A 23,482-nucleotide genomic window follows, 5' to 3' on the forward strand; every position below is an offset into this window, starting at 1 on the left:
ACCACGTAATTTGTTTAAAAAGTCTTCCCCTACCACTTTCTGTTGTATGTGACTCTCTCTGTCTGTCTCCTGGTCTATCTATGTACAGATGTAGGATCTTAATTTGACCTGTATTTTTGCAGCAAAATAAGTCTGTAGCAACAGGATTTTAACTTTTAGTCCACAATGTTGCGTGATCAGTGGTTAGGCTTTTACCTGGCCAAAATAAGGTTACATGAAAAGTGCAATACTGTTAATATAACCATGTGTTATTACAGGTTTTCAGTGAATTTTTATAAATCCTGAAGCTCAAATTTTCAGCAACAAAATAGTGATTAAATTAAGATACTACACCTGTATGTATAAATGTATTGAGGAGCTTATGGACACTATATAAATGTATCCCTTCTACATTGTGTCATACAAAGACATACAGAGACAGAGACATTACTGACACTCTGACATTACTGACTCTCTCGCAGAGCTGAGGGACCTGTGTTGTCTATTGTTAACCTTACAGACCTTAGTCAAATAAATATGTCCGATATGTTCCAATATTTGAGCTTCACATAATTAAGGCTACTTGGTCTTGTACAATTGAACCAATGACATAATGCAAACCCCAAGCGAAGGAAGTCTGCTGACTTTGCTCCAAGCGAAGAAGGTGTATTTGACCCAGATCCACTCCCTCATGCAGCTGTTGACTCAACACAGAGCAGAATGTTTAGACCCTCAGCTCCTCCAGAGCGAAACAAACTGCCCAACTACAGCTGTCAAACACAACCAGTCCAACCGCTCTGTGGCAGTCAGATACGTCATCCGTCTCAAAGAAGCTTCTTTCACTTTTAGTCAACTCAAACAGATGTTCTCCTCTTTTGATTGAAAACCTTCTGTACATTTTCCATGTCACTTCAAATCTGCTCACCCTACTCTCTAATATCTCTATACACTCTCTCTTCAAATCTGCTCCACCCACCCCCCTTATTTTTTCATTTTTTTTTTCTCTCTCTCGCTCGCTCGCTCGCTCGCTCTCTCTCTCTCTCTCTCTCTCTCTCTCTCTCTCTCTCTCTCTCTCTCTCTCTCTCTCTCTCTCTCTCTCTCTCTCTCTCTCTCTCTCTCTCTCTCTCTCTCTCTCTCTCTCTCTCTCTCTCTCTCTCTCTCTCTCTCTGTCTCTGTCTCTGTCTCTGTCTCTGTCTCTGTCTCTGTCTCTCTCTCTCTCTCGCTCTCTCTCTCTCTCTCTGTCTCTCCCTCTATCTCTCTCTCTCCCCCCAGGGTGTGTAAGATGGCAGTGTGGATCCAGGCCCAGCAGCTCCAGGGGGATGCGCTGCACCAGATGCAGTCTCTCTATGGACAGCACTTCCCCATCGAGGTGCGCCATTACCTGTCCCAGTGGCTCGAGGGCCAACTCTGGTGAGTGCAGCACAAAGCCCACCACTCTACCTGACAGAAAGACATGCCTCACCCGGTAACCTTCACATTCGGTTCAATCACAGTCACAGTAGTAGCAGGGACCATGGAGGTGTAGTAACCTGAGAGCAATGTATAGTAGCAAGTATGTAAAGTCACTGTCCCTGTGTATGTGCCTGAGTGAAGGTGTGTGTGTTAGGGAATGCATAGGGGATTAATGGCTACTCTGTTCTGCATGTATGTACATACAGGATATCTCTAAGCATTCTATATGTCCCTGTGCCAGGGATGTGATCGATCTGGAGAACCCCCAGGAGGAGTTTAAGGCCAAGCGTCTGCTGGACAGCCTGATCCAGGAGCTGCAGACCAAGGCTGAGCATCAGGTGGGAGAGGACGGCTTCCTGCTCAAGATCAAACTGGGACACTACGCCAGCCAGCTCAAGGTGAGACAGATTGAACCAGTAGACGAACCTCCACACAAAGCTAGCTAGAGAAAGGTGAGACAGATGGGCAGTACCCGTATGAAGGCGAGAGATACCGCGCACACATTCCCAGTGTACGTGAGCAGAGTACAGAGCCAGTGCCCTCACAAAAACCTCCGCACCTAACTAGCTAGCTGGACAGTTTTCATAAAGCCAGTATAAACCCAATAAACTCACAAGGATATGATAACCTTACAGCCAACTATACCAGCTGAATCATGGTGATTATTATTTCAATTATACTGATACCAAACTCAGCTAAATGTTAGTTATCACAGCCTCATTTGCAACAGGCCCATATCCATAAACCCCAACCCAAAGTACTTAGAAATAAAACAGTACGTGAGAACAGCCTGCTCTGGTCAGTGTGTCTATATGAAGAAAAACAAAAGGTGGACAACACTGGGCTACGGTAACCAGGCAGTGTTCCCTTTTATGATTGAGTGCTTCACTCACGGATCTCGGTGTGTTTGTCTTCACCCTTATGAACAGGGTTCAGAGGAACAAGCTGCCTCTTGTCACCTTCCACAGTGGGAGTAGGAGGCATCTTGTCAACACAACACTCAGTCTACAATGCAGTCTTTCAACCCCGCATGGTGCCTTGGTGTGTGTATGCGTGCGTGAGAGAGGGATTCAGACCTGTGTTTCCCAACTCTCGTCCTCCAGTACCCCCAACAGCACAAATGTTTTTTGTAGCCCCACGATTCAACTTGTCAATTAATCATCAAGCCTTCAATGAGTGTTTTTGTGTGGGGCTTCAACAAAATGGGTGCTTTTGGGGTTACTTGAGGACCGGAGTTAAAGAGAGAGAGAAAAGAGAAAAAGGAAGAGAAATGTAGCCAGTGGATGTGAGACCAAGTCGTCTGCACTTGAGAGAAGGATCTCATTAGTCTAATTGGGTTTAGCTAGGCTCAGGGAGTGGGCTTTAGAGCGTCAGCATGCCGTGGCGCGGGAGCGGGCTAAATTGGTCAGTGTTGTGTGCACGGCCGTACTGCCAGTCAGCGGCTAACACGGCTAACAAGCCTAACACGACAGCACATGTGGTCCTTGTCTTTCAGAGCACGTATGACCGCTGCCCTCTGGAGCTGGTGAGATGCATCAAACACATCCTGTACACGGAGCAGAGGCTAGTCCGAGAGGCCTCTAATGTGAGTATGAAGCAGTCTCTCCAACTTCCATTCCTACTCCCACCTACCTGGGAAGCTTGTTTCACAGGTATGCATATAACAGATACCTGTAGCTCGTATGCACAAAATACACACACACACATACACACACACACACACACACATACATACACATATGGAAATAATACGGAAATAACCACACACCTTTTATAAATATTTGCAGACACCCAAACTCTAGAAACACCACACAGAGATGTTTAACATAACACAGCCAATTCCATGACATTATGGAAATCACAGCCGTTGGGGGTCGCTTTTCTGCCTCTCTGCCGGCATCAAAGGCAATTTACTCTCAATTTTCCCACAGACATACGTAAACCTGTTGACAACCACATAAATACACACAACACACACACACGCACACGCACACACACACACATAGCACTTCACACCCACACCTAGTCAGAAAACCTGCACAGACACAGCCCATATGTCTCGCTGAAAGATAAACTTTGAATTTCTCATTAACCAGCAAAGCTGTAGGCCTGGTGGGTGGGTGAAGAAATGTGATATTTTATAACAAGGGTTATAAAACCATAAAGCCGGTGGTCCAGAAAACATCTGAATATCAATAAACCCAGTGTTAAATTGATTTCCAGTCATGCCAGGCTTCTCCTATCACAGGATTGCATATTCTACGTGATTGCATGGCCATCTGTTTATTCAGACTGTCTTCACAGTGCTCACGTCCCCAGCCTTAACAAGCCACGGGCTGTGTCTGCCCACGATAAGGAAATGCATTTCCCTCTGCACGGTCTCACATGTTCAGTCAGTGGTGATCACTGCTGGTTATGGTCGTTAGGGATTACTGTGGAATAACACAAGCAGGGGTCATTGAGGTTGTGTTAAAGAAGCACAGGGCGATTTCAGGTTCTGTCAGTTTGTGTGTCTTTCTGCTCCATGTAATGATGATGAAATGCTCAACACCACACTAGCTAGTTCCTGCAAATCATCTCAAAGCCAGCGTTGTTTACCGGCCCAGCCCTGTCACCTCTCTCTCCTACCTCTGATTGGCAGTCGAGCTCCCCAGTGGGCGGGATGATGGACAGCATGTCCCAGAAGTATCAGCAGATCAACCAGGCATTCGAGGAGCTGCGCCTGCTGACCCAGGACACAGAGAACGACCTGAGAAAGCTCCAGCACAACCAGGAGTACTTCATCATCCAGTACCAGGAGAGCCTCCGCATCCAGGGTGAGTCAGCCTTGCCCTGGTCCCCCTCCTAGTCACAACACGCTGGGTCATCAACCCCAGCAGCCCTCACCTTTTATTTGGCGTAATGACGTGTGGGTTTGTAGGTGAGTGAGTGGGTGTCAGTGTGTTTGTGTGTGTGTGGTCTGCAAAGTAAAAGACAGGTGTGTTTATGTGAGATTTGCTGCACTCCCCCTCTCTCCTGTCCTTCCCCTCTTCCTCTCCCTCTCTTCGCCCACATGCAGCCCAGTTGACCAGCCTGGCCACACTGCCCCCTGCTGACAGACAGCTGAGGGAGCCCACATTACTGAGCAAGAGAGCCACCGTGGAGGCCTGGCTCACCCGGGAGGCCAACACACTACAGAAATACAGACTGGTACACTACTTTTTATACTGCATACACACACACATGTACTGAAACACACACACGTACAACCTGGAATGATGGCGCCGGAGGGGATGGCTGCTTGTTTTATTGGCTCTTAACCAACCATGCTATTTTGTACGTTTTTTGTTGTTGTTTGTAACTTATTTTTTACATAATGTTGCTACTACCGTCTCTTATGACCGAAAAGAGCTTCTGGACATCAGAACAACGATTACTCACCTCAAATTGGACAAATAATTTTTCTTTAATGAGTCGGAAGGGAAGGATATACAACAAAAACACCCGAACAGGCCCTCATCCCCATCATTCGCTGGAGAAAGAAACAGCGATTTCGTGGAAGGAGATCGGGGTGCCTTGTGAGGATCAGGCGACAAGTGGCTAATCTGCCTTTGCCATCAGTACTGTTAGCTGACGTTCAATCGCTTGAAAATAAATGGGATGAACTGAAAGCACGTATATCCTACCAACGGGACATTAAAAACTGTAATATCTTATGTTTCACTGAGTCATGGCTGAACGACATTAATATGGCGGGTTGTACTGGCAGGTTATACACTCTATCGGCAGGATAGGCAGGATAGAACAGCAGCCTCTGGTAAGACACAGGGTGGGGGCCTATGTATATTTGTAAACAACAGCTGGTGCACGATATCTAAGGAAGTCTCAAGGTTTTGCTCGCCTGAGGTAGAGTATCTCATGATTAGCTGTCGACCACACTATCTACCTAGAGAGTTTTCATCTGTATTTTTCATAGCTGTCTACATACCACCACAGACCGATGCCGGCACTAAAACCGCACTCAATGAGCTGTATACCTCCATAAGCAAACAGGAAAACGCTCATCCAGAGGCGGCGCTCCTAGTGACCGGGAATCTTAAATCAGTTTTACCTCATTTCTATCAGTAAGTTAAATGTGCAGAGGGAAAAAAAACTCTAGACCACCTTTTCTCCACACACAGAGATGCATACAAAGCTCTCCATCTGTTAGGGATGTCTCTCTCCTCATCCTCGGACGAGGTGAGGAGAGAAGGATCTTCAGACCAAAATGCAGCTTGAGGGAAATAAGCCATCTCTTTATTTGAAACGACGGCAACACGAAAACAAAACACTTACAAAATTACAAAACAAGAAAACGACGTAGACGAAAACCTGAACATGAACTTACATAACTAAACGTAGAACTCACGGACAGGAACAGACTACATCAAAACGAACGAACAGCCAAACAGTCCCGTATGGTACAGACATGAACGAAACAGGAGACAATCACCCACAAACAAACAGTGAGAACACCCTACCTAAATATGACTCTTAATTAGAGGAGAACGCAAAACACCTGCCTCTAATTAAGAGCCATACCAGGCAACCACAACCAACATAGAAACAGATAACATAGACTGCCCACCCAAAACACATGCCCTGACCTAAACACATACAAAAACAACATAAAACAGGTCAGGACCGTTACAGAACCCCCCCCTCAAGGTGCGAACGCCGGGCGCACCAGCACAAAGTCCAGGGGAGGGTCTGGGTGGGCAGTTGACCACGGTGGTGGCTCAGGCTCTGGACGCTGCCCCCACACCACCATAGTCACTCCCCGCTTCTGTCTTCCCCTTCCAATGACCACCCTAAAACTAACTTCCCCTAAATGAACGGCCAGCACCGGGAGAAGGGGCAGCACCGGAACAAGGGGCAGCACCGGGATAAGGGGCAGCACCGGGACAAGGGGCAGCACCGGGACAAGGGGCAGCACCGGGACAAGGGGCAGGTCCCGGCTGAGGGACTCTGGCAGATCCCGGCTGAGGGACTCTGGCAGATCCCGGCTGAGGGACTCTGGCAGATCCCGGCTGAGGGACTCTGGCAGGTCCCGGCTGAGGGACTCTGGCAGGTCCCGGCTGAGGGACTCTGGCAGGTCCCGGCTGAGGGACTCTGGCAGGTCCCGGCTGAGGGACTCTGGCAGGTCCCGGCTGAGGGACTCTGGCAGGTCCTGGCTGGACGGCTCTGGCAGGTCCTGGCTGGACGGCTCTGGCAGGTCCTGGCTGGACGGCTCTGGCAGGTCCTGGCTGGACGGCTCTGGCAGGTCCTGGCTGGACGGCTCTGGCAGGTCCTGGCTGGACGGCTCTGGCAGGTCCTGGCTGGACGGCTCTGGCAGGTCCTGGCTGGACGGCTCTGGCAGGTCATAGCAGGACGGCTCTGGCAGGTCATAGCAGGACGGCTCTGGCAGGTCATAGCAGGACGGCTCTGGCAGGTCATAGCAGGACGGCTCTGGCAGGTCATAGCAGGACGGCTCTGGCTGGTCATGGCAGGATGGCTCTGGCTGGTCATGGCAGGACGGCTCTGGCTGGTCATGGCAGGACGGCTCTGGCTGGTCATGGCAGGACGGCTCTGGCTGGTCATGGCAGGACGGCTCTGGCTGGTCATGGCAGGACGGCTCTGGCTGGTCATGGCAGGACAGCTCTGGCTGATCATGGCAGGACAGCTCTGGCTGGTCATGGCAGGACGGCTCTGTAGGGAGGAGAAGGAGAGACAGCCTGGTGCGTGGTCTAGGCACTGGCTGCGCTGGAGAGGAGGAAACAGCTGGAGAGAGAACCCGGAGAGACAGCCTGGTACGGGGGGCTGCCACCGGAGGACTGGTACATGGAGGTGGCACCGGGTATACCGGACCGTGAAGGAGGACACGTGCTCTTGAGCACCGAGCCTCCCCAACCTTACCAGGTTGAATGGTCCCCGTATCCCTGCCAGTGCGGCGAGGTGGAATAGCCCGCACTGGGCTATGCAGGCGAACCGGGGACACCACCTGTAAGGCTGGTGCCATGTACGCCGGCCCGAGGAGACGTACTGGAGACCAGATACGTTGGGCCGGCTTCATGGCACTCGACTCGATGCCCAACCTAGCCCTCCCAGTGCGGCAAGGTGGAATAGCCCGCACTGGGCTAAGCACGCGTACTGGGGACACCGTGCGCTTTACCGCATAACACGGTGTCTTACCAGTACGACGCCTTCTACCTCCACGGTAAGCACGGGGAGTTGGCTCGGGTATCCTACCCGGCTTTGCCACACTCCTCGTGTGCCCCCCCCCAATAAATTTTTGGGTCTGACTCACGGGCTCCCAACCGCGTCGACGCGCTGCCTCCTCATACCAGCGCCTCTCAGCCTTCGCTGCTTCCAACTCCTCCTTGGGACGGCGATATTCCCCTGGCTGAGCCCAAGGTCCTCTACCATCCAGGATCTCCTCCCAAGTCCAGGAGTCCTTGTTGCTCTGTTGAGCATTCCCTTGCCGCTTGGTCTTAGCGTGGTGGGTGATTCTGTTAGGGATGTCTCTCTCCTCATCCTCGGACGAGGTGAGGAGAGAAGGATCTTCAGACCAAAATGCAGCTTGAGGGAAATAAGCCATCTCTTTATTTGAAACGACGGCAACACGAAAACAAAACACTTACAAAATTACAAAACAAGAAAACGACGTAGACGAAAACCTGAACATGAACTTACATAACTAAACGTAGAACTCACGGACAGGAACAGACTACATCAAAACGAACGAACAGCCAAACAGTCCCGTATGGTACAGACATGAACGAAACAGGAGACAATCACCCACAAACAAACAGTGAGAACACCCTACCTAAATATGACTCTTAATTAGAGGAGAACGCAAAACACCTGCCTCTAATTAAGAGCCATACCAGGCAACCACAACCAACATAGAAACAGATAACATAGACTGCCCACCCAAAACACATGCCCTGACCTAAACACATACAAAAACAACATAAAACAGGTCAGGACCGTTACACCATCACACTCCATTTGGCAAATCTGACCATAATTCTATCCTCCTGATTCCTGCTAACAAGCAAAAATTAATGCAGGAAGCACCAGTGACTCGGTCTATAAAAAAGTGATCAGATGAAGCAGATGATGAACTACAGGACTGTTTTGCTAGTGCAGACTGGAATATGTTCCGGGATTCTTTCGATGGCATTTAGGAGTACACCACATCAGTCACTGGCTTCATCAATAAGTAATTCGAAGACGTCGTCCTCACAGTGACTGTACGTACATACCAGAAGCCATGGATTACAGGCAACATTCGCACTGAGCTAAAGGGTAGAGCTGCCGCTTTCAAGGAGCGGGACGCTAACCCGGAAGCTTATAAGAAATTCCGCTATGCCCTTCGACGAACCATCAAACAGGCAAAGCGTCAATACAGGACTAAGATCGAATCGTGCTACACCGGCTCCGATGCTCGTCGGATGTGGCAGGGCTTGCAAACTATTGCAGACTACAAAGGGAAGCACAGCCGAGAGCTGCCCAGTGACACGAGCCTACCAGATGAGCTAAATAACTTTTATGCTCGCTTCGAGGCAAGTAACACTGAAAAATGCATGAGAGCATCAGTTTTTCCGGACGACTGTGTGATCACACTCTCTGCAGCCGATGTGAGTAAGACATTTCAACAGGTCAACATTCACAAGGTGGCAGGGCCAGACAGATTACCAGGACGTGTACTCCAAGCATGCGCTGACCAACTGGCAAGTGTCTTCACTGACATTTTCAACCTCTCCCTGTCTGAGACAGTAATACCAACATGTTTCAAGCAGACCACCATAGTTCCTGTGCCCAAGAACACTAAGGTAACCTGCCTAAATGACTACCGACCCGTAGCACTCACGTCTGTAGCCATGAAATGCTTTGAAAGGCTGCTCATGGCTCACATCAACACCATTGTCCCAGAAACCCTAGACCCACTCCAATTTGCATACCGCCCCAACAGATCCACAGATGATGCAATCTCTATTGCACTCCACACTGCCCTTTTACTGGTGGACAAAAGGAACACCTATGTGAGAATGCTATTCATTGACTACAGCTCAGCGTTCAACACCATTGTGCCCTCAAAGCTCATCACTAAGCTAAGGACCCTGGGACTAAACACCTCCCTCTGCAACTGGATCCTGGACTTCCTGATGGGCCGCCCCCAGGTGGTAAGGGTAGGTAACAACACATCCGCCACGCTGATCTTCTTCACGTGGGCCCCTCATGGGTTCGTGCTCAGTCCCCTCCTGTACTCCCTGTTCACTCATGACTGCACGGCCAGGCACGACTCCAACACCATCATTAAGTTTGCCAATGACACAACAGTGTCATCGGCAGTGTCAACAATGATGAGACAGCCTATAGGGAGGAGATTAGAGACCTGACCGTGGGGTCTGACCGTGGGGACAACAACCTCTCCCTCAACGCGATCAAGACAAAGGAGATGATTGTGAACTACAGGAAAAGGAGGACCGAGCATTCTCATCGACGGGGCTGTAGCGGAGCAGGTTGAGAGCTTCAAGTTCCTTGGTGTCCACATCACCAACAAACTAAAATGGTCCAAGCACACCAAGACAGTCGTGAAGAGGGCACGACAAAACCTATTCACCCTCAGGAGACTGAAAAGATTTGGCATGGGTCCTCGGATCCTGAAAAGATTCTACAGCTGCACCATTGAGAGCATCCTGATGGGTTGCATCACTGCCCGATATGGCAACTGCTCGGCCTCCGACCGCAAGGCACAACAGAGGGTAGTGCGTGCGGTCCAGTACATCACCGGGGCCAAGCTTCCTGACATCCAAGACCTCTATACCAGGCGGTGTCAGAGGAAAGCCCTAAAAATTGTCAAAGACTCCAGCCACCCTAGTCATAGACTGTTCTATCTGATAAAGCACAGCAAGCGGTACCGGAGCACCAAGTCTAGGTCCAAGAGGCTTCTAAACAGCTTCTACCCCCAAGCCATAAGACTCCTGAACATCTAATCAAATGGCTACCCAGACAATTTTCATTGCCCCCTCCCCCCTCTTCTACGCTGCTGCTACTCACTGTTATTATCTATGCATAGTCACTTTAATAACTCTACCTACATGTACCAATGACCTTAATTACCTCGACAGAGGTGCCCCCGCACATTGACTCTGTACCGGTAACCCCTGTATATAGCCCCACTATTGTTATTTACTGCTGCTCTTTAATTATTATTTATTCTTCTCTTACTTTTTTTAGGTATATTCTTAAAACTGCATTGTTGTTTAACCTCTCTAGGGTATGTGGGACGGTAGCGTCTCACCTCGTCAACAGCTAGTAAAACTGCAGGGCGCCAAATTCAAAACAACAGAAATCCCATAATTAAAATTCCTCAAACATACAAGTATTTTACACCATTTTAAAGATACACTTGTTGTAAATCCAGCCACAGTGTCCGATTTTAAAAAGGCTCTACGACGAAAGCACACCAAACGATTATGTTAGGTCAGAGCCAAGTCACAGAAAAACACAGCCATTTTTCCAGCCAAAGAGAGGAGTCAAAAAAGCAGAAATAGAGATAAAATGAATCACTAACCTTTGATGATCTTCATAAGATGACACTCATAGGACTTCATGTTACACAATACATGTATGTTTTGTTCGGTAAAGTTCATATTTTTATCCAAAAATCTGAGTTTACATTGGCGCGTTATGTTCAGTAGTTCCAAAACATCCAGTGATTTTGCAGAGAGCCACATCAATTTACAGAAATACTCATAATAAACATTGCTTGAAGATACAACTGTTATGCATGGAATTTTAGATCCACTTCTCCTTAATGCAACCGCTGTGTCAGATTTCAAAAAAACTTTACGGAAAAAGCACACCATGCAATAATCTGAGTACCAACACAACCCAAAGAGATATCCGCCATGTTGTGTAGTCAACAGATGTCAGAATAGCATTATATATATTCACTTACCTTTGATGATCTTCATCAGAATGTACTCCCAGGAATCCCAGTTCCACAATAAATGTTTGTTTTGTTCGATGAAGTCCATCATTTATGTCCAAATACATCCTTTTTGTTCGCGCGTTTAGCCCAGTAATCAAAATTCATGACGCGCGATCACAAGTTTCAGACGAAAAGTCCAAAAGTTCCATTACAGTCCGTAGAAACATGTCAAACGATGTACAGAATCAATCTTTAGGATGTTTTTAACATAAATCTTCAATAATGTTCCAACCGGAGAATTACTTTGTCTTCAGAAATGCAATGGAACGCAAGCTAACTCTCACATGAATGCGCATGGTCAGCTCGTGGCTCTCTGGCAGACCTCTGACTCATTCCCCTCTCATTCGCCCCCACTTCACAGTAGAAGCCTCAAACAAGGTTCTAAAGACTGTTGACATCTAGTGGAAGCCTTAGGAATATGACCCCATTTCCACTGTATCTTGGATAAGCAAAGAGTTGAAAAACTACAAACCTCAGATTTGCTGGTTGGATTTTTTTCTCAGGTTTTTGCCTGCCATATGAGTTCTGTTATACTCACAGACATCATTCAAACAGTTTTAGAAACTTCAGAGTGCTTTCTATCCAAATATGCTAATAATATGCATATCCTAGCATCTGGGCCTGAGTAGCAGGCAGTTTACTCTGGGCACGCTTTTCATCCGGACGTGAAAATACTGCCCCCTACCCCAAAGAAGTTAAGGGCTTGTAAGTCAGCATTTCACTGTAAAGTCTATCTGGAGGAATCTCATGCCTTCAGGGTATAAAAGCTGGGGATGTATATTGATTGGAGAATATGTATGACGTGTAATGTATGGGTACATTCTTATCGGTGTGTGTGTGTGTGTGTGTGTGTGTGTGTGTGTGTGTGTGTGTGTGTGTGTGTGTGTGTGTGTGTGTGTGTGTGTGTGTGTGTGTGTGTGTGTGTGTGTGTGTGTGTGTGCATACCTGCATGTGTGTTTGCCTAGGACCTGGCAGAGAAGCACCAGAAGAGCCTGCAGCTGCTGAGGAAGCAGCAGACCATTATCCTGGATGACGAGCTGATCCACTGGAAGAGACGGCAACAGCTGGCCGGCAACGGGGGTCCTCCAGAGGGGGGGCTGGACATCCTGCAGTCCTGGTGAGACCCCTTCTATCACCCTCTACCCCTAACAGAGATCACATATGTCTAGGATTGATCAAAGGGCAGGGGCCACCCAGTTAACAAGCTGACTATTGGATACTGCTGGGTTTATATGGGGTGTAGTTGGGAAGATGACTGTAGTCTAGGTTGAAGATGACAAAGGTTATGACAATGGGATTCTAATATCCCATAACTCTTTGCAACAATGGGGAAGAATTCAATGTATTTTAAAAATATGTTTTATTGAATATCCAAAACATACAATATACTAGCAGTGTAGCCGCTCAACAACTGAACCACAGCAGTCATCCAACAGACTCCCATTCAGGGCGACACACAGACACATCCAGGGTCAATGCCCTGCTCAAGGGCACGTCAACAGATCTCCCACCAGGCCAAACAAACAGGGACCCGAACCCTCCAACATCCCCCCACAGTTCCCCAATAGCTGACTCTCAACCATCCGAGACCCTTCCCACAGACTCCCCCCAGATTTTTTTTTTTTTCAAAATACAATGAATTCCATTCCCCACCCCAAAGAACCCCCCAAAGCACCAACAACCAACCAAATTAACTAAAGAGAAAATAGAAAAAGACAAAAGAAAACAGCAAACAGAAACGCAACAAAAAAACAAAAACAAAGGACATCAAGGACCACTAAAATCAGAACAGCAATGCCAACTGTATATGTTTGAGTGCATGTCTGGCACTATTACATGTGTGTGTGTCTGTGTATGTATGTATTTGAATGAGAGTGTGTGTATATGCATGTGTACAAACACCTGCACGGCATCAGCCTCAGGCAAACCGGCATTAGCTGTAAAAACACTGACCTTCAGTGTCATTCAAACGTACTTTTTATTATGTTTTACTTTGACTTTATTTTTGACTTTTATCTTTGACCATTATTCTATTTCACGCAAAGCAACTCCATTCCCACTTGTCTCCAATTCCACATCCCAACCCTCAGCTTCCCTCAGCCCATCCCACCTATCTCTGCTGGCCACCCTCTTCGGAATTCTACGCAACATTTATCTTTCAACTACGCTGTGATGTTTAACGTACAATTTCAATCTATCTAATCGAATAGAATCCACAGATTGCAAGTTGAAGATAAATACTTTTACTAAGAGTATTAGAAATTGACTGACCCAGTCTCTCCAGATCTCCTAACAGTACTATTTCCAGGGTCAATTTTAGATCAATGCTATGCATTTTTAGCCATTTCTGATCCTGAGACCAGAAACAGGCTACCCGAGGACAATACCAAAATAAATGGTCGGTTGATTCTGTATCCTCACAACAAAATCTGCAGAGCTTCGATGATTTTATGCCACAAATATTCAACATTTTGTTGGTGGCACAGTCTTGAGTCTTGCGTCATTTTATACAGTTGAAGTTGGAAGTTTACATACACCTTAGCCAAATACATTTAAACTCAGTTTTTCACAATTCCTGACATTTAAGCCGAGTAAAAATTCCCTGTCTTAGGTCAGTTAGGATCACCACTATATTTTAAGAATGTGAAATGTCAGAATAATAGTAGAGAGAATCATTTATTTCAGCTTTTATTTCTTTCGTCACATTCCCAGTGGGTCAGAAGTTTACATACACTCAATTAGTATTTGGTAGCATTGCCTTTAAATTGTTTAACTTGAGTCAAACATTTCGGGTAGCCTTCCACAAGCTTCCCACAATAAGTTGGGTGAATTTTGGCCCATTCCTCCTGACAGAGCTGGTGTAACTGAGTCAGGTTTGTAGGCCTCCTTGCTCGCACATACTTTTTCAGTTCTGCCCACAAATTTTCTATGGGATTGAGGCCAGGGCTTTGTGATGGCCACTCCAATACCTTGACTTTATGGTCCTTAAACCATTTTGCCACAACTTTGGAAGTATGCTTGGGGTCATTGTCCATTTGGAAGACCCATTTGCGACCAAGCTTTAACTTCCTGACTGATGTCGTGAGATGTTGCTTCAATATATCCACATAATTTCCCCCCCTCATGATGCCATCTATTTTGTGAAGTGTACCAGTCCCTACTGCAGCAAAGCACCACCACAACATGATGCTGCCACACCCGTGCTTCACGGTTGGGATGGTGTTCTTCGGCTTGCAAGCCTCCCCCTTTTTCCTACAAACATAACAATGGTCATTATGGCCAAACAGTTCTATTTTTGTTTCATCAGACCAGAGGACATTTATCCAAAAAGTACAATCTTTGTCCCCATGTGCAGTGGCAAACCGTTGTCTGGCTTTTTTATGGCGGTTTTGGAGCAGTGGCTTCTTCCTTGCTGAGTGGCCTTTCAGCTTATGTAGAAATAGGACTCGTTTTACTGTGGATATAGATACTTTTGTACCTGGTTCCTCCAGCATCTTCACAAGGTCCTTTGTTCTGGAATTGATTTGCATTTTCCGCACCAAAGTACGTTCATCTCTAGGAGACAGAACGCGTCTCCTTCCTGAGCGGTATGATGGCTGCATGGTCCCATGGTGTTTATACTTGCGTTCTATTGTTTGTACAGATGAACGTGGTACCTTCAGGCGTTTGGAAATTGCTCCCAAGGATGAACCAGACTTGTGGAGGTCAACAATTTTTTTTCTGATGTCTTGGCTGATTTCTTTTGATTTTCCCATGATGTCAAGCAAAGAGGCACTGAGTTTGAAGGTAGGCCTTGAAATACATCCACAGGTACACCTCCAATTGGCTCAAAGGATGTCAATTAGCCTAACAGAAGCTTCTAAAGCCATGACAACATTTCCTGGAATTTTCCAAGCCTTTAAAGGCACAGTCAACTTACTGTATGTAAACTTCTGACCCACTGGAATTGTGATTCAGTGAATTATAAGTGAAATAATCTGTCTGTAAACAATTGTTGGAAAAATGACTTGTGTCATGCACAAAGTAGATGTCCAAACCGACTTGCCAAAACTATAGTTTGTTAACAAGAAATTTGTGGAGTGGTTGAAAAACGAGTTTCAATGACTCCAACCTAAGTGTATGTAACCTTCCGACTTCAACTGTATATCAACTCATACACCCTGTACCATGGAATCGATACATCAAAAATCTCTTCCCAACTATTTTGCCATCTGTATAGCACAGTTGTCAACATCCTGGTCCTCAAATGAAACTAGTATACTTTCCTATTTATGCTATTTTTATTGCTTCATCAGTTTTGATCCTTTATATTGGGCAGACAGACAAGTTCCCTACCTCCTCCCGCTGCCACCTGCCTCCTCCATTTTTGGGGTAATGCTGTAATCAATTGGTTGTACTCTTGGATTGAGCAGACCTTCCCATACAATTTTGATACCTCTATGAAGGACATAACTCAACCATTCCAATTTACATGATCATTTTAGAACAAAATACCCTTTTCAAACATCTTTCCCATAAATACAGGTATTTTATCAACCAGCACATTTGAATTCAGCCATTATATTTGTTGTAATATTTTTTCTATATTTTCAGGGGGATGAAATTGAAATTGTAACCAGCTCTACAATGCTTGTTTGAAAAAGAGAGATACTTTGAAAAAAGTATACTTTTCCATTAATCTAAAATGAGACATGGCAATCTGCACAAAGGCAAAAAGGTCATTTTTAAACAATGGATGAGCTTTTCTTAGTAATCTGCTTGAGAACCATTTAGGGTTCAGGTAAAACTTTTGAATAAGTGAAGCTTTTAGAGAGAGGTTTAGTGCTTTTATATTTAATCATCTCAACCCACCCAATTCATATTGTAACGAACGTCGTAATCCTCCTCGTCTGAGGAGGAGCAAGGATCGGACCAAAACGCAGCGTGGTATGTATCCATATTTATTTGAATACTTTTAAACACGAACAAAAACAATAAACAGAAAGAAACCAACGACGCTACAGTCCTGAACTTGAGAACATAAAAACATGAACGCACGAACAGGAACAATCACCCACAAACAAACAGTGAACACAGCCTACCTAAATATGGTTCCCAATCAGAGACAACGTAAAACACCTGCCTCTGATTGAGAACCATATCAGGCAAATCAGACACACCTAAACCAATGAGACACATAACATAGACTACACCCACTCAGCTCACGTCCTGACCAACTAAACAAAGACTAAACAAAGGAAATAAGGTCAGGAACGTGACACATATTCATTATATAGATAGGCACGCTTTATTTTGTCTGGTTTAGCGTCGCAGATAAAGCGAAATATTTTTTGCTAATATGATTTCAAAAATTAATCATCAGGAGTAGGCAGCGTCATAAGTAAGTGAGTAAACTGAGATATGACTAAGAAGTTAATAACAAATTTTCCATAAATAGACAGGTATGGTTGCAGGATCTTGTCTATTTTTACAAGTTTTCTATTGAAATTCATTGTGGAGAGCTTATTTATAGATTTTGTGATATGAATACCAAGTATGTCTACTTCACCATCAGCTCATTTTATAGGCAAACTGCAGGGTAGTGTAAAATATGTATTTTTTAATGATCCAATACATAGTATTGTACACTACAATTAGGTTTTAATCCAGAGAGTACAGAAAAGTTATCTAGATCTTCAATGAGACATTGCAGGGATCTAGCTTGCGGACTTAGTATAAAACTTGAGTCATTGGCGTACATGGACACCTTTGTTTTTAAGCCTTGGATTTCTAATCCTCCAATGTTGTTATTGGTTCTGATTTTAATAGCTAGCATTTCGATGGCCATAATGAATAGATATGGTGACAGAGGACACCCTTGTTTAACTCCTCTTGCCAATTCAAAACTCTCTGAGAAGTAGCCGTTATTTACTATTTTACACCTGGGGTTGCTATACATTACTTTTACCTATTTTATAAGAGATTCACCGGAATTGAAAAAATCCAGGCATTTATAAATAAAATCCCGTCTTACTTTATCAAATGCCTTTTCAAAATCCGCTACAAAGACCAGGCCTGGCTTCTTAGATGTTTCATGATGTTCTATTATTTCTAGTAGTTGTCGTATATTATCTCCAATGTATCACCAATGTAAAAAACCTGTCTAATCAGGATGAACAATACCTGGTAAAACCCTTTTAATTCTGAGTGCTATGCATTTCGCTAGTATTTTTGCATCACAACATTGAAGTGTAAGGGGCCTCCAGTTTTTTAGATACACTGGATCTTTATATTTGCCATCTGGGCCTTTTTTTAATAATAGAGAAATCAGGCCTTCCTGCTGAGTACCTGACACACTACCATTTCTATAGGAGTAGTTAAAACAATCTAACAATGGAGCTTTTAGTACATCAAAAAAAGCTTGATATGCCTCTGCCGGTATGCCATCAAGCCCTGGGGTTTTTCCAGACTGAAATTATTTAATAGCCTCAAATAGTTATTTCTCTGTAATATTGCCTTCGCACTGATTTTTCTGTACATTTGTACATTTTCAATTTTTTATATTATTTGGAAAGACTTCCTTACCGTAATCTTCATTCAGTGGGAGAAGATGAGACAGAAAAGAGAACATCTGCCTAAAATATTTAGCTACCTCTTTTAAAATTTAATTCGGACAATCATAAATGACTCCGTCTTCAGTAACAAGTTTTTGCTAATTATTTTTGTTAGTGTTCCTGTATTGGAGATTCAGGAATAATTTTGTGCATTTTTCTCCATATTCCATCCAGTTTGCTTTATTTTTGTAATAGATTACATTAGATCGTTCTTGACTAAGTTCCTCAAGTTCTTTTTGTTTTTCCTCTAACTTATTTTGTATCTCTGTAGTATTGTTTTTATTGATATCTACCTGTACTAGTAATTCATGTATTTCCCTTGTTAGTCTTGTCTCTTTTGCCAGAAACTGCTTTTTTATTATTGATGAATATTGAATTGAATGAACTCTGAAGGTACATTTAAAAGTATCAGAAACAATAAGGGGATTTGCTGAACCTATATTATACTGGAAATATTCAGTTATAAGTTATTTTGTCTTAGTTAAAAATAAGTTGTCCTCCAGTAAACTTTGATTACATTTCCAGGATCCCCATCCAAGTGGAAATTCTATAAGAGTTATGTGAAGGCCAATTAGATGATGATCCGATCGCATTCTGTCTCCTATTAAAACTTTTTTAACCTTTGATGCAAGAGAGAAAGAGACAAGAAAGTAGTCAAGATGACTAGCTTGATTAAGTCTCCTCCATGTACAGTGGGGAGAACAAGTATTTGATACACTGCCGATTTTGCAGGTTTTCCTACTTACAAAGCATGTAGAGGTCTGTCATTTTTATCATAGGTACACTTCAACTGTGAGAGACGGAATCTAAAACAAAAATCCAGAAAATCACATTGTATGATTTTTAAGTAATTAATTTGCATTTTATTGCATGACATAAGTATTTGATCACCTACCAACCAGTAAGAATTCCGTCTCTCACAGACCTGTTAGTTTTTCTTTAAGAAGCCCTCCTGTTCTCCACTCATTACCTGTATTAACTGCACCTGTTTGAACTCGTTACCTGTATAAAAGACACCTGTCCACACACTCAATCAAACAGACTCCAACCTCTCCACAATGGCCAAGACCAGAGAGCTGTGTAAGGACATCAGGGATAAATTGTAGACCTGTACAAGGCTGGGATGGGCTACAGGACAATAGCCAAGCAGCTTGGTGAGAAGGCAACAACTGTTGGCACAATTATTAGAAAATGGAAGAAGTTCAAGATGACGGTCAATCACCCTCGGTCTGGGGCTCCATGCAAGATCTCACCTCGTGGGGCATCAATGATCATGAGGAATGTGAGGGATCAGCCCAGAACTACACGGCAGGACCTGGTCAATGACCTGAAGAGAGCTGGGACCACAGTCTCAAAGAAAACCATTAGTAACACACTACGCCGTCATGGATTAAAATCCTGCAGCGCACGCAAGGTCCCCCTGCTCAAGCCAGCGCATGTCCAGGCCCGTCTGAAGTTTGCCAATGACCATCTGGATGATCCAGAGGAGGAATGGGAGAAGGTCATGTGGTCTGATGAGACAAAAATAGAGCTTTTTGCTCTAAACTCCACTCGCCGTGTTTGGAGGAATAGAAGGATGAGTACAACCCCAAGAACACCATCCCAACCGTGAAGCATGGAGGTGGAAACATCATTCTTTGGGGATGCTTTTCTGCAAAGGGGACAGGACGACTGCACCGTATTGAAGGGAGGATGGATGGGGCCATGTATCGCGAGATCTTGACCAACAACCTCCTTCCCTCAGTAAGAGCATTGAAGATGGGTCGTGGCTGGGTCTTCCAGCATGACAACGACCCGAAACACACAGCCAGGGCAACTAAGGAGTGGCTCCGTAAGAAGCATCTCAAGGTCCTGGAGTGGCCTATCCAGTCTCCAGACCTGAACCCAATAGAAAATCTTTGGAGGGAGCCGAAAGTCCGTATTGCCCAGCGACAGCCCCGAAACCTGAAGGATCTGGAGAAGGTCTGTATGGAGGAGTGGGCCAAAATCCCTGCTGCAGTGTGTGCAAACCTGGTCAAGAACTACAGGAAACGTATGATCTCTGTAATTGCAAACTAAGGTTTCTGTACCAAATATTCAGTTCTGCTTTTCTGATGTATCAAATACTTATGTCATGCAATAAAATGCAAATTAATTAATTAAAAATCATACAATGTAATTTTCTGGATTTTTGTTTTAGATTCCTTCTCTCACAGTTGAAGTGTACCTATGATAAAAATTACAGACCTCTACATGCTTTGTAAGTAGGAAAACCTGCAAAATTGTCAGTGTATCAAATACTTGTTCTCCCCACTGTATATCTCACTAGGTCGGGGTTTTTTAGTATCCAAATATCCACTATTTCTAATGTGTCCATAATATTTGTGATTTCCTTAAGGGCACGGTGATGATAGTTTGTAGAGTGATTTCCTTTACGGTCAATTGAGGTACTTAACACTTTGTTATAGTCTCCTATCATAATGATTTGATCATTTGTTGCCTGTGAGTTCAATAAATTGGTATAAATATTTTCGAAGAAGTATGGATCATCCTGATTTGGATCATATAGATTAATGAGCCAAATCTCTTTTTCGTCCACTTTCATATTCAAAAACATCCACCTTCCTTGCGAATCATTCCTGACTGTTTACACATTCAGATTTACATTGTTGTTAATTAATATCATCTCACCTTTTGAGTTCCTTTGTCCATGACAGAAAATAATTTCACCACCCCATTCCCTTTTTCCACGCAACTTCATCTAAGGATGTAGAGTGAGTTTCCTGTAAACAGTATATGTTATATTCCTTTTCTTTTAGCCACGTAAAGACTGATCTTCTTTTTTTATTACCTGCTAAACCATTACAATTATCACTGGCTATACTTATTTCACCCCTTACCATAACTAGATACTATTCTCAGTCTAAATTGACCATAATTAGTGCTTATAAAGTTACTGTAACGCTCGTCGTTGGAATGAGGTGAGGACCAAAGCGCAGCGTCGTAAGTGTTCATCATTATATTTATTAAACATAGAACACTAAACAAAATAACAAAGGAGAACGAAACGCAACAGTTCTGTAAGGTGACATCCACTACACAGGAAATAATCACCCACAAAACACAATGAAAACCAGGGTACCTAAATATGGCTCCCAATCAGAGACAACGACTGACACCTGCCTCTGATTGAGAACCATACTAGGCCAAACACATAGAAAAGGACAATAGAACAAAACATAGAAAAAACAACATAGAATACCCACCCCAACTCACGCCCTGACCAAACTAAAATAAAGACATAACAAAGGAACTAAGGTCAGAACGTGACAGTTACTGCCGTCAGAGGTATTATGACAGTCAAAATTAGAGCTTTCAAATGTCTGATATTTAGAATTCAAGAAATACGTTCAAGCCATATTTGTTTTATTCCCTTGCCTGTGAATCAATGCCAAAGATGTTAGAAAATTGAGACAAGATATTATGTGTCTAGTAAATCTGAGTAGGTTGATGTGTATGACATTGGATGTGATTTAGTGAGAGTGTGTACGATGTCTGTATAAGAGTAAGACTATAATGTGTGCTGTCCAAATAAATAATAACTCCGCCAATTTGCATGGTTGAGTGTCTGTGTGTGTAACATGTAGTGTGTATAGCCTTAATATTCATGATGATAATAGTAATCCATATCGTATCACCATCATAGTTGCATCATAATTACCTTTAACGTCATTGAAAAACACATCCCAGCATTTCCATAGCAATTGACGTTTCACATGATCATGAAAGAGACCTTGCATTACTCTAGAGACGGCTTCACTACAGTACAAATGTATTCCGTACAATATGTTATTATTCCCCAATGCCCCTATTCTGATATCTTCCCCTTGCTTGTTGTAAACATATATAAACATGTAGACAGACGACATAAAAAGATAGACAAACAAGGAACATATGAACAAGTGAATGTTAGCTGTACAGAGAGTTTGCCATCAAAGCGGAAAATAAACACAATCGTTGTGAATTTCAGAAAACTACTTAGCAAACACTTAGAATGACTGTTTTCCTGTCATTCTATTCATTGAAACATTTTTCACATGATCTACAACCACTTTATTACTTGATTTTCTGAACGCTGGTCACGTTTTCAATGCTAATCCTATAGAATCAGCAACGGTCCAGTGAATGTGTTTACTTGTGAACGCTCCACCATGGAATTATTACCTTGTCTTAAACTGTATATTTTGAACTAGACTGTAGTCTGTCTGGTTGTCTGAGCTTGTAAGAGTCTGAACTGTGAGTTGTGTGATCATAATTTGCCCATTTTGAGAACCTTATTTTGTGTGTGTGTGTGTGTGTGTGTGTGTGTGTGTGTGTGTGTGTGTGTGTGTGTGTGTGTGTGTGTGTGTGATTCAGGTGTGAGAAGTTGGCAGAGACGATCTGGCAGAACAGGCAGCAGATCAGGAGAGCAGAACACCTGAGACAACAGCTTCCCATCCCCGGCCCCATCGAGGAGCTACTGAACGACCTCAACAGCACCATCACAGACATCATCTCAGCACTGGTCACCAGGTGTGTGTGTACCTGCGTGCGTTTGTGTGTGTGTGTGAAGTTGTTGTTATTGTTCAGTATCAAAGTGCAAGGTATTGTGAGAATAGGTTGTAGTGTGTTGGATTGTGTGCAAGTGGCTTTGAGCTGGATGTGGGTGTGTGAAAATGTGAACTTCTTATAGACACACTAATCTTCAGTGTGTATGCTACTGTACAGTCATGTTTACACCCCCCCCCCCCATCTCCTCTGATGGGACTGAATGGAGAACATACTACACTCAGTGTGAACCCTTATACAAACCCTATCCTACTGACACAACCCCTGACTCCTTATGTGGCCAATAGAGCGTGAGATTACATTTATTACCAGAATGACATTAGAAATGACTCAGCACCGCACATCACGGGAGCCCGGTTATGTGACTCTGTGGAGCAGCAAAACGTGTGTGTGTGTTTGACTCTGTGCTGAGCCCAAGCTGGGTTGTTCTGAGGCAGGAGGAGCAAGCTGCTGATAGTTCCTCCAGCAGCCCAGCCCAGCTCTGCTCCCAACCCCTGCTGAACCTGCCAATGAACACACAAACACAACCCCAGTCAGCCTGCATTAACTCTCAACGCTACAAGGAGGGAGAGATGGAGCGAGGAGAGAGGGAGGCCTGCTATAGATCCAAAAGGAGAAAGAAAACGGGAAGGGAGAGTGAACGGTTTAGAAAAGGAGAGGAAGATACAGTACGAGGAAGAGGAGGAGTGAACCGTTTCAAGGACATTAAGTGAAAGAAGGGGGATACAAAAGAGGGTCGAGACGAGAGCTAAAGAGACAAAAAGTGTTTGAGACTAGGGATGAAGAGTCTACAATGATGGTGAGATGGGGAGAAAGGCTAACAGGCTCAGAAAGTTAGCTTGAGTTCCATGGTAGAGTGTTGTAGCCCTGG

The 23,482-nt window shown here is 44.4% G+C and overlaps 1 protein-coding gene across 1 annotated transcript in view; it reads left to right on the forward strand.

Moving 5' to 3' along the window:
* Positions 1-1,255: 1,255 nt before the first annotated feature.
* The window catches only part of LOC139562215 (inactive phospholipase C-like protein 2), a 129,616-nt gene continuing 107,389 nt past the window's right edge, over positions 1,256-23,482 (forward strand). The window contains exons 1-7 of the mRNA XM_071379731.1: positions 1,256-1,389; positions 1,673-1,829; positions 2,927-3,016; positions 4,073-4,247; positions 4,490-4,620; positions 12,397-12,548; positions 22,420-22,575. Coding sequence (XP_071235832.1) covers positions 1,262-1,389; positions 1,673-1,829; positions 2,927-3,016; positions 4,073-4,247; positions 4,490-4,620; positions 12,397-12,548; positions 22,420-22,575 — 989 coding nt within the window. The 5' untranslated portion in view covers positions 1,256-1,261. The remainder of the gene's footprint in view (positions 1,390-1,672; positions 1,830-2,926; positions 3,017-4,072; positions 4,248-4,489; positions 4,621-12,396; positions 12,549-22,419; positions 22,576-23,482) is intronic.

This window comes from Salvelinus alpinus, chromosome 1 (genome assembly GCF_045679555.1).
Source record: "Salvelinus alpinus chromosome 1, SLU_Salpinus.1, whole genome shotgun sequence".
NCBI lineage: Eukaryota > Metazoa > Chordata > Actinopteri > Salmoniformes > Salmonidae > Salvelinus > Salvelinus alpinus.